Below are 12,724 nucleotides of genomic sequence, written 5' to 3'. Positions count from 1 at the left end.
CTAAATTCTCTAATAATTTATCTTGATATTCTTTACATACACAAATATATCATCTATAGATATGGTGGTTCTGTTTTTCCCTTTCCAGTCCTTACTGCTTTCTTTCTTTTTTTTCTGTTCTTGCCTTACTGCCTTGGCTAGGATCTCCATATTATGCTGAAAATTAGTGAGGACAGCAGATATCCTTGACTTTGTGAAAATAAAAGGAAATCTCTTTTTTGGAGTTGGGAGGCCGGCAGGGGGAGCTCTCACATCCTACCAAGAGTCGTCAGTTGTAGACCCAAAGGAAGACAGGGACCTTGCATGAGGATACTACCTGACTATCCCAGGAGGAGGAAAAAAGGCTTTCCTCCTAAGGGGCAGCAGTTCAGCCAATGAGAGGCTGTCACTCTGCCAATGAAAGACCACTATACTTTGAACTTCTAGTTTGTTCCAATGGACTTTTTTTTTTCCATTTGTTTTTATTGAAGTTCGATTTGCCAACATATAGCATAACCAATGGACTTTTTGTTTACAAGAGCCCACCCAACTTCCCTCCTTTTATAAAGAAACTTGCTTAGGGGACTTGCCTATGGTTTTCCATAGCCTGCTTGTCCAGGATGGCAGTTTTCTACTACTCCTGAATAAATCTATCTTTTGCTGGTAAAATAACTGGCAGTTTTATTTTTAAGCTTTAACTATATATGCCCAAACTAAATGGGAAGGCATTCAAAATTTCATCATTAAATACAATGTTTGCTATATTCTTTTTAAAATAAACAGCACTTGGGTCGTCTGGATGGCTCAGTTGGTTAAGCTAGACTCTTGATTTCAGTTCAGGCAATAATCTCATCATGGTCATGGGATCCAGCCCCATGTTGGGCTCCATGATCAGTGGTGAGTCAGCTGGAGATTCTCTCTCTCTGCCCCTCCCCTACTTGCACATGCACACAAGTATATATGCATGCTCTCAAATAAATGAATAAGTCTTAAAAAATATAAACACCACTTATCACCTTACGGAAGTTCCTTCAACATCTAGCTTGCAAAAGATTTTTTATTACTATCAACAAATGATGAATTTTATCAAATTTATTTTGCATCTATTCCAATAATTGCATCATTTTTTCCTTTATCTAATTAATATATGTTAAACCAAACTTTTCCCGTCTTTAGGAAAAGCCAACATTATCATGAGGTATTTTTGAGGTATCTTGTCCTGACAGTTTCTTTAAAATTACTGCATCTATGTAGTCACCAATGAAACTGGTCTATAAATTTCTTTTGTACTTATCAGGTTCTTATATTAATGTTGTGCTACCCTCATAAAATGAATGATAATGTTCTTTCTCTTTAACACCTGGGAAAAATGAAAAATATAGGATGTCTTGCTTGAATATTTGGTAGAAAATGCCAGGGATGCCACCTGGAAATAAAGTCTTTCTAAACAGGCTTACTGCCAATCAAATTTATTTAGCTGTCAAAGGATTTGTCTTTTCTAGAGCTGTGTCTAAATGGAATCACAAAACATATACTCTTTTGTATCTCGCTTCTTTTACCAGCAAACAGTCTGAGATTCATTCATGTTGTTACACGTATCGGTTAGTATTTTCATTTTAATTGTGGAGATGTATTCCCTTATATGGATACATGACAAACTGTTTATCAATTCTCATGTTGATGGACATGTGGGTTGTTTAGGATGTGTGGCTATTATAAGTAAAGCTGATATATACATGCATGTATAAGTTTTATTTTATAAATACGCTATCACTTCTCCTTAATAAGTATGTAAGAGTGTAATCGCTGGGTTTAGTGGTAGAGTTGTTTTGGCTTGTCGTTAAAATTTTAAGAAATGAAAGAGTTGTTTTGCAAAATGGCTGTAGTCTTTTACATTTTTTTTTTTAGATTTTTACATTTCCACTCGTAATATACAAGAAGTCCAGTTGCACCAGAGCCTTATCAACGCATGACGCTGTCAATCTTTTTTTTATTTTAGCTTTAGCACTCTAATATATGGGTATCTCATAGTTGTTGTAATTTTCAATTCTTTGATGATTAATGACTGTTAGCATCCTTTCTATTGAAATGTCTCTATTTTGTTTTTTTATGGTAACAGTAATGGTGGCCTCAAAAAGCAAAGTGAGAAGTGAGCTATTCTCTATTTTCTGAGTTTGCATATTTTACTATTTATTTATTAACTATAAACCAGGCCTGGAGTCTTCTTGATGGCAAGGTTTTAAATTATGAATTGGGTTTTTAAATCAATATAAAACATTCAGGTTATCTAATTCTTAACTAAGTCACTTTTGGCCATTCATATCTTTTAAATTATACTATTTGCATAAAGCTGTTCAAAAAATTTTCATATTTGCCTTTAATGTCTGTAGAATCTGTAGTGATATCCCCCTTTCATTCCCAATACTGGTTTAAGTATCTCCTCTCCTTTTTCATCAATCAGTCCAGCTAAAATGTTAGCAATTAGCAATTTTATTGATCTAATCAAGATACCACTTATGGTTTCAATGATTTTCTTAATTGTCCATCCATTTCTGTGATTTTGATTTCTGTCCTACCTTTATTATATTCCTCCTTCTAATTACTTTTTTTTTCATTTGCACTTATTTTTCTCTAAGCTTTCCAGATGGAAGCTTATAGCATTGATTTTGCTCATTGCCTCTTTCTAATAAAAACATTAAACTGTAAGTTTCTCTATATTCACTACATTAGCTCCATCTCATAAATTGTGCTGTCTTTCCATTTTCATTCAGTTCAAAATGTTTGCAATTTCCCTTATGATGTCTTCACTTACACATAGGCCATAAATACATTGTTAAATTTCCAAATGGTCACTTTCCAGAAATCTGTTACTAAATCTGACTGAATCCCTGTGATCATAAAACATATTCTGTAAGATTATAATCATTTTAAATTTACTGGGATTTTATTTACAAGTAACATATGATGTATGCTGGTGAACATTCCATGTACACTTGAAAATAATGTATCTGCATTTATTGAGTAGATTGTACCATAAATGTCAGTTAGGCCTAGTTAATTGATAGTGTTAAGTCTTCTATAATTTTTTTTATGTGTTCTACATTTCTATAGATCCTTCTTTTTTTAAGTTCAGTCAGTTTTTTCTTCATGTATTTTGAAGCTATGTTATTAGATGCATATATTTTTTATTAGGTCTCCTTTGTGAATTGATCTCATCATTAAAAAATGTTCCCCTTTGCCGTGTACTAAAGCCCTATTCCTTGAATAGGAATCTCATGTTGTATCAGCCACACCAACATTCTTATGATTAGCATTTTTTGTCCTATATCTCTTTTTCTTTTTTTTTTTTTTTTACATTTTGTATCTGTATATTTTTCAAAAATATGTACAGGAAAAAGGAGCCAGGTGTTACTTTCCTATAGGGGGAATATTCTCATGGAGATACTGTAAGGCCAAGTCAGTCCACTTCATTTCTTGTTCTTTAACAGATTCTGTGGTGCCACCGTTGTCCTGTTCAGGTTCAGGAAGCTCATTCAGTGGTATTGCAACATCCTCATATGGCAGCTTGTCTTCTCGCCAAGCATCGTCAATCAAATCCAAGATCCTTCCATCTCTCTGTACCTCACTGTCCATTCTCCTGCAGCTTTGATCTTGTCAGATCCGCACCGGACTCAGCGCCGCACCCGCTTCCACTGGAACTTCCCCTATATCTCTTTCTAACCTCTTTTAATCTATGTCTTTATGCTTACATTGAGTTTCTTCTGGACAACACACAGTTAAATCTTCCATTTTTATCCAGACTCTAAGTCTCTACTTTTTAATTAAAGTGTTAGGACCATTAACATTTAATGTAATTATTGGGATAGCTGGATTTATATCTACCATCTTGTTACCTGTTTTCTGTCGTATCTATTATATGTTCCTTCTTCCCATTCTCATCTCCCATAATATTCTTATGGGAGATAAACTTAAACAAGAATTTTTAGTATTCTATTTTATTGCCACCATTATTAGTTTATCAGCTATCTCCCTTTAGATTTTTAGTGCTGCTATAGGGCTGCAAACGTTTTTCTCTTAAAAGTTTTAGAGATTGAGTTTTACATTTAAGCCTACAGTCCATTTTGATTTGTGAATGAGGTGATAGGGTTAATGTTCTTTTGTTCTATATTGACATCTATTTGATCCAGCACCATTTGTTGAATGATTTGTTTCCTTTTAACATTCTCCATTTATCTCTTCATTATGTTTATGTTATCCCTTGGTCCTTGACTACACTGAGCAAATTTTAATGGCATTTTTAACATCCTTATCTGCTAATTTCATTATGTATTATTTCTAATCCACTAACTGATATTTCTCTTGATAATGAAATACATTTTCCTGCTTTTTTTGCACATTTAGTAATTTTTATGTGGATGTCAGACACTATGAGTGCTGGATTTGTTTTAAGAGTATCATACTTTATTCAAAAAGTTAAAAACACTTGAAGATCATTTTGAGGCTTTTTAAAAAAGGTTTTTAGAACAAAAGCACTAAAGTCTTCCCACCACTATGTTTAGGTTTCATGGATCTCCAATGAATAACTCTTGTATTCCATGACTGCTCTTACTCTGGCTGGTGGGAACCTGAATGACTCTCAGACCTGTGGGAGTTCTAGCCATTGTTCAGATTACAGCTCACTGGTATTCTTTCCTAAAAGTGTTATTTATCAGCCCTTATGGGATGTTCATCCTACATATGCATTAACTTTTTTTCAAAGATTCAAGGGTAACATGTGCTGGTTTCTTGAGCTCTTTTTCTGTGTAGCTACCTCTTTTCTGCCTCCACAAATTTTAGCCACTTAAAATACTCTGAATGCTGATTTCTGTCTTCTCAAGTCAGTGAGACCCCTGGGCTCTTTTTGGCTCATCCTGCCTGTGCTATAGTCTGGAAGTGACCTCCAAGCAAAATGGTGGAGTGATCGTAAGGCCTATATCATTAATTTCATTTTTCTCAGGGACTACAGTCCTATTTTCCAATGCTGAAACAAATTTCTTTTAAATATAGACTCCAGTTTCCTAGCTGTCTACACTTGAAGATAAATCCAAACCTTCTTACTTCTTCATGGTTAGAGATGGAAGTTTATCTGCTGGCTTGTTAGTTTAATAATTTTATTTGTACATGTTTTACTATGTTATTTTTCAAATATTTAACATCATTTTTTCCCTCCTCATTCCTTGTAGATATTGAAGTCTGTCCTTTTTAAAAATATGGTAAGCACAACCATTTATTTTTTTAAAGATTTTATTTGAGAGAGACAGAAAGCATGAGCAGTGGGAGATGCAGTGGGAGAAGCAGGCTCCTCCTCACTGAGCAGGGAGTTCAATGTGGAGCTGGATCCCAGCACCCTGGGATCATAACCTGATCAGAAGGCAGACACTTAATGATGAGCCACCCAGGCGCCCTCAGCACAACCATTTTAAAAATCAGTATCTGATCATTCCAATATCTTCTAGTGTACGAGTAGTTTCTGCTGTCTCATGGTTCTTGCTCAGCTTGCCTATTTCTTTGTGCACTTAATTCAGTACTTACTGGCTTCTGCCCTCAAAAGATTAAAAATTCCAAGGCCTAGGATGGATGTAGCCTCCTCCGGAGATGCTTCCTGTCTGCTTCCAGAAGGCACCTAAAGGCACTATCAGTTGGAAACCATCTTGTGGTGGGTAGAATGAATGGCCTCACAGAAATGCTCATGTTCCAATACCCGCTAACCACAAATACATTATGTTACATGGTAAGAAGGCATTAAGGTTACAAATGGAATTAAGGTTGCTAATCAGTTGACCTTAAAGTAAGATCATACTGGTTGGCCCATTATAATCACAAAAATGTTTAAAATGGGAAAAGGGGCAGAAGAGTCAGAATGAGATGGTGTCATTAGAAAGACTCAACTGGTCATTGCTGGCTTTGAAGACAGAAAGGAGCCACATGCCATAGAATGCTGGCAACCTCTAAAAGTTGGAAAATGCAAAAAATGTACCCTGTCATGAAGCTTTCATAAAGGAATACAGTACTGCCAACAACTTGATTTTAGCCCACTGAGGCTCACTTCAGACTTCTGACCCTCAGAACTATAAGATAATAAATTGGTGTTATCTTAAGCCACTAAATCTGGGTTAATTTGTTACAGCAACAGTAGGAAACTAATATACATTTCTTAATCCATGCAGGTGGTTAAAACAAAAAAACAGAAACTCAAGTAGCTTATAAACAACAAACATTTATTTCTCACAGTTCTGGAGAACACATATTCAAGATCAGAGTGCCAGCATGGTCTGACTCTGGTGAAGGCTCTCATCTGGGTTACAGAATGCCATCTTCACTATGTGTCCTTTACACAGTGGACGGAGTGAGTTAGCTCTTTTGGGTCACATTTAAAAGGGTACTAATCCCACTAATCCTAATCCCATGAGAGCTCCACCCTCATGACCTAATCACCCCCTGAAGGCCCCAACTCCTAATACCATTACTTTGGGCATTAAGTTTTCACCATACGAATTTTGGGGGAACACAAAAACTCAGACCATAGCAACACTTCAAATCAATATTACAGTCTGAGGTTCCTTGATTGTCAAGATACAGATCTGCTATAAGGCCAATCTGTGACAAATTCAATCTCAGATATTTTTCTCCTTTTACATTCCTTTTCCTGCTCTGCTTATCAGGCAATATTTTGGAACTACAGAGAGGAAGGATGATTTTAGATCTGGTTGCTTTTACCCTGAAGGCATGGCCTTTTGAGGTCTAGCTTAATTTGCAGAAGATCTCCTATAAGAATGTGTATCTTGAACAAACCCTGAGGCCATAATTTTGATCCTTTTGCCTAGTTAGTCAGGAAAATAAAATAAACAATATTAACAAAGGACTTTAAGCTAAAGCAGCTTTTGCCTCAAATCTTCTACTTACCTCTAACATTAGCCTGGGTATTCCCAACTGTCTTTCCAGCTCTCTTTAATCTTTTTAAAAAAATCTCACATTTTTTTTCATTGCTTTCAGCATAAAGATTTATCTACATAACTGAGATCAACCTTACCAAAAGACCAAAATTCCTTGTGCATTCAGTTTGACTATAATATAGAGTTAATTTATATAAATACATGCAGTTTATCCATTTCTCTACTGAGAGCTATGTGACTTTTCACTTTTTGTTATTATGTACAATGCTGCATTAAAAATCTTGATAAACGTGTCATCCTGTCCAAGTGCTATTTAGTTTCTTCTCGATAGAAATCTGTAAGTGGAATTATGTGGCCTTACCGTATGCACATTTTCAACTTTGCCAGATATTTATTGTATTATACAGTTACATTATTTTATAAAGTCTATCAGCAATGTTTAAGAGTTCCTGTTTTCCCCCAAATAACCAAAACGTGGTATTATCAGGCTTTATATTTGTCAAATACATTAAAATAAAATCATTTATCATTTTAATTTGCAGTTATTTAGTTATTACTGAGATTTGACATATTTTGAAATATCCTATGTTCCAATTGCCCTTTTGCCACTTTTCAATTGATTGTTGGCCTTTTAAAATTCAGTCATAGTTTTATGCATCCTGGATGCTAATTGTTAATTTCATGAACTGCATTCATCCCCTAACAATGGCTTTTCATTTTGTTCTTTCACACAGAAGTTTGTTTTGTTTTAATACAACACAGACATTTTTTTGTTGTATTTTGTTTACAGCTTGTACATTTTCTCTTGGGTAAAAAAAATTTTTGACAAAGACAACTATCTTACATGCATATGTGTATGTATAAAATTCTTAAGCTTTGCTTTATATATGTAGTTCTTAAATCCACCAGAATTCATTTTTTAGCAACATCTAATATAGAACCCCAACTGTATCCCAACTATTAAACTATCTCAAAATGAGGGTACCGGAGTGGCTCAATTGGTTGTCAGACTCAGGTCATGACCTAAGGGGTCCTGGGATCAGACCCCACCATCAAGCTCCACGCTCAGCCTAGAATCTGCTTAAGATTCTCTCTCTCTCTCTCTCTCTTCACTCAGGCTCTCTAAAGAAAATTTTTAAATTAAATTTAAAAACAAATAAAAATTTAAAAATACCATCTCTAATGATTAGTAAGGCTACCCTTATGCTCCTGAAGTTCCAAAACATGTCTATATTTTTTTAATTAATAGCTATATTGAAATATAATTTACCACCATAAAATTTATTCATTGTAAATACACAATCTGGTGATTTTCATATAGAGTTATATAATCATCACAGCAATCTAATTTTAGCACATTCTATCACTTCCAAAAGAAATATTGTGCCCGTTTAAGAGTCTCCTTTTGTGTCTATAGATTTGCCTTTTCTGGATATTTCACATAAATAAAGTCATATGATGATGTGCTTTTTTTGTGTCTGCCTTCTTTTACTGAGCATAATGTCTTTCAGACCCATCCATATTGTAGCATATATTACTACTTCAATACAATTGTATAACCATTTATCAGTTGATAGAACTTTGGGTTGTTTCCACTTTTAGGCCACTGTCAGTAATGCTGCTATGAACATTTGTATCCAAAGTGTAGACATATATTTTCATTCCTATTGGGTTGGTACAGAGAAATAGAATTGGAATTGCTAGGTCAAATGATAATGTTGTTTTAACATTTTAAGAAATTACCAAAATGAAAAAAAAAAAAAAAAAGAAAGAAATTACCAAACTCTTCCAAAGTAGCTGGGCCATTTTATATTCCTACCGTGATTTCTCTACATTCTTAACAACACTTGTCTTTTTGATTACAGCCACGCTGCTAAGTATGAACTGGTATCTCATTTACCTAGTAACTAATAATGTTGGACATCTTTTTATGTGCTTACTAATAATCTGTAGTGCTTCAGTAAAAAATATCTAGTCAAATCCTTTGCTTAAACTGCAACTGGGTTATTTGTCTTTTCATTATTGAGTTGTAAAAGTTCTTATGGATATAGGTCACTTATCAGGTACATTATCTGCAAATATTTTCTCCCCTTATGGGCTCTTTTCACTTTCTTAATGATGTCTTTTGAAGCACAAAAATTGGTAACTTTGATTAAGTTCAGTTTATCAACTTTTCTTCGTGGATCTGTTTTTAGGCTCTCCATTAATCTGTTTGTCTACTAATAAGCAAATACCACAATGTGTTAGGCATTACCAGAGTTTTAAAAAAATATTCCTGATAACATTTAATTATTTTCTTAAAAAAGTGTAACATACAATTTGTTGAGGTTATGCTTGCTTACCTTTATGGACACCAAAAATTTTAACTTGAAATATTCTTTTGGTGTACCCAATGGATATGGCCAACTTATATCCAGTAAACTTGCTAAACTTTTACTACCCATTTTAATAATCTATTAACTCTCTTACAGTTTTCTATATAAATACCTGTAGAAAGCCACAAATGTATTTCCTCTTTCAAATCATTGTGCTTTTCTTCACCCCTAATTCTATTGCTTTGGCTAAGGCTCCAGTTAATGTTCAACAAGATTGGTAATACCTTAATTACATACACAAGAACAAAGGTAAGAATTAAAAGCACATTTCCCATCTAAAATTGTGCAAGCCAGAAGACAATGGAGTGACCTTTTTAAGTACTAAAACAAACTATCAACCCAGAATTCTATACTCAGTAAAAATATCTTTCAAAAATAAAGGTGAAATAAAGACATTTCAGACTCCCCCCACCAAAAAACAACTCTGAGAAAATTATCAGGAGACCCACAATACAAGAAATATTAAAGGAAATTATTCAGCCAGAAGAATTATTTCTGGCAGAAGAAATATAAACCCTTGGATCTATACAAAAAAAGGAAGAAGATTCCTCAAAAATTGTTAAGATAAAGGTAAATATAAAAGACAATTGCCCATTTTCAGTAACTCTAAAAGATAATTAACTAAAGTAAAAATAGTAGTGATGCTGGTTAATAGCATATATAAAATTTTTGCAAATCATGTAACTGATAACAGACTTGTCTAGACTAAATACCCTCAAAACACAATAAGAAAACATTCAAATTTAAAGAAAATGGATAAAAGATTTAAATACAATCACCAAAAAGACAGATGGTTACAAATAAGCACATGAAAAGGTGTCTAACATCATTTATCATTGATATGCAAACCAAAATGCCAATAAAAGATCACCACACACCTATCAGAATGGCTGGTAAGTATGTGCAACTAGATTTCCCATTAATTGCTGATAGGAATGAAAATAATACAGTAACTTTAGAAAACAGTTTGACAATTTCTAGTAAGCTAAAAATACACTGCCACATGATCAACAATCCCCTAGACATTTACTCAAGAAAAACGAAAACTACATTCACACAAACTTGTAAGCAAAGTGTTCACAGGGTTTCGTTCACAATTACCCAACACTGGAAACAACCCAATGTTCTTCAGGTGTTAAATGGATAAACCATGCTACAAAAGAATACTACTCAGGAAAAAGAACAAACTACTGATACATGCGACAATATGGCTAGATCTCAAATGTATACTGTTAGGTAAAGGAAAAGGAAGCCAGACTCAAAAGTACATACTGTATGATTCCATTTATATAACACTCTGAAAAAAAGCAAAACTGTAAGGTCAAAAAGCAGATCAATGGTTGCCAGTGCCAGAGTATAGGTTAAGGAGAGGACTGCCAAGGAGCACAAAAGAAAAGGATGGGGTGCATGGGTGGCATAGTCAGTTGTGCCTCTGGCTCAGGTCATGATCTCAGGTTGGGGGGATGGAGCCCCACGTCCAGCTCTGCGCTCAGCCCAGGGCAGAGTCCACTTGAGATTTTCTCTCCCTTTTCCTCTGTCCCTCCTGTTCATGCATTCTCTCTCTCAAGTAAACAAATAAATCTTTTTTTTTTTTTTTTTTGTAAACAAATAAATCTTGAAGGAAAAAAAAAACCAACTTCTGGGGATGACAGAACTGCTCTATTATCTTGACTGTTGAAGAGTTGGTTATCCAACTGCTTGTGTGTTAGAATTCATAAAATGTTCTCTGTAAATTATATTTTAATCAACCTTGTTAAATTTTCTAAATATAACATGAGAAATTTAAAGCAGAGAAAGCTGAAGGTCATTACTGAGAATTAAAAGAATTGTGAGGCTAGATGGTTTAATGGGTTATCCTTAAGAACAATAAGGCCAGCCACAAATGATGTTTAAAGTAAAGATGGAAGACTGAAAATAAGATGTCAAAGTCATTATGATGTGGAAAGGTAACTTAGCTTCCCACATGTACGCAGCATACCAAAAATCCCATGATCCTCAAAAATAAAGAGCCTTCTGTATGGAGTAGAATGATGATTTGAAAGCAAAAGCATGATACAGAGTATACAGAGAAAAACTACTTTAAAAAACCACCAACAACCTAAAATTACTGAAGTGAAATATACCAAGTGATGGTGGGATACAGGAAGTAGTGGGTAACTACAATAGAGCAGAAGTAAAACTTGCTGATAATAAGTAACCATATTATAAACTTGAGGGTAGGTACTATGCTGATGCTTTCTTCATTCCCCATTCTGCTTATCATAATGCTTATTAAAGTTGACCTAAGATTACAAATCTAATACTGTATTTTTGTAATGAAAACACACCTGATTACAATGCTTTCTATCTGTAAAGTTACCTTCAGACAGATTCTTGAGTTGCTAGATTCAATTCTATGTTTTAAAGTCTTATTAAATGTAGCAAGTCTAGTAACTTTGACCTCTATAACATAAACCATGATTATTTAATGAAAAGCTTCTTTAGTCAGTACTCAGATGCTAAATCCATTTAAGCGTATCTTTACTTCATGGTGGTAAATCCATGCACTACACTCAACATAAAACTATACTAAGTAAAACTATAGTTTACACAAAATTTCTTTTTTTTCCACAAAATTTCAATCTTATTTATCTTCTAAAATCTCGCTACTTACTAAACACTGACTCCTGGATTTAAATATAATAGACATTAACGCAAAAGGCAAGAATTTGGACTTCAGGGTTGGAGGAGACAGAAAAAGATGGTGTTGGGTAAGATCTTCCAGAAATGGATGACACTCAAACTGAGCATTTTTTAAAGATTTTTATTTATTTGAGAGAGTGTGCGACTGAGAGAGAGAGAGAGAGAGCACACACGCATGAACAGAAGGAGGGGCAGAGGGAGGAGCAGACTCCCTACTGAGCAGGGAACCCAATGTGGGGCTTGATCCCAGGACTCCAGGATCATAACCTGAGCCGAAGGCAGATGCTTAACCGACTGAGCCACCCAGGGGCCCCCCAAACTGAGTCTCAATGGGAGAAGGGAATTAGGCAAAACAAGGAAGGGCACATTACACATACAGAAAAGGACAGTAGTATACATAAAGACATAGGGAAAGGAGAACTTAATATACTCAAGAATAGCATAATCCAACAGAGTTGTTATTTGATGATAGATATGTTCTATATCTCTGCTGTCCAATTCAGGAACAGATTTTAGTATTTTTATTTAGTTTTAATTGATTTAAATTAAAAAATAAATTCCTAGAATTGAAAAAGTATGGCAAAAAATAAAGAATGTGATGAAAGGGCAAATATAAAAGGCTGGTGAGATGAGCACAACGCAGATTCTGAAAGGCCTAGTGCATTTTGCCTAGTTAATTTTTATCTTGAAAGTCATAATGAGCCATGCTAGGCCTGTAGGTAGTCAAGAGGCAGGATTAGCTTTACATTCAGAAAA

General features: G+C 34.5%; 2 protein-coding genes across 23 annotated transcripts in view; both read right to left on the bottom strand.

Moving 5' to 3' along the window:
- Window positions 1-12,724, bottom strand: part of LCORL (ligand dependent nuclear receptor corepressor like) — a 154,481-nt gene that overhangs the window by 113,274 nt on the left and 28,483 nt on the right. The window lies entirely within an intron of this gene.
- On the bottom strand, window positions 1,799-3,700 carry LOC112653569 (anaphase-promoting complex subunit 13-like). Its single transcript, XM_035714716.2, has one exon. It carries the CDS (start codon window positions 3,610-3,612, stop codon window positions 3,388-3,390), a length of 225 nt encoding a protein of 74 aa, XP_035570609.1. The 5' UTR covers window positions 3,613-3,700; the 3' UTR covers window positions 1,799-3,387.

The sequence above is a fragment of the Canis lupus genome, chromosome 3, assembly GCF_003254725.2.
Source record: "Canis lupus dingo isolate Sandy chromosome 3, ASM325472v2, whole genome shotgun sequence".
NCBI classification, from domain to species: Eukaryota; Metazoa; Chordata; class Mammalia; order Carnivora; family Canidae; genus Canis; species Canis lupus.
Note: the sequence above shows the minus strand (reverse complement) of the source record. Positions and strands in the feature narration are given on the sequence as shown.

What these genes read in the sequence shown, in the direction of transcription:
- LOC112653569 (XM_035714716.2), bottom strand. Translation starts at nt 3,612, where the DNA reads ATGGACAGTGAGGTACAGAGAGATGGAAGGATCTTGGATTTGATTGAC.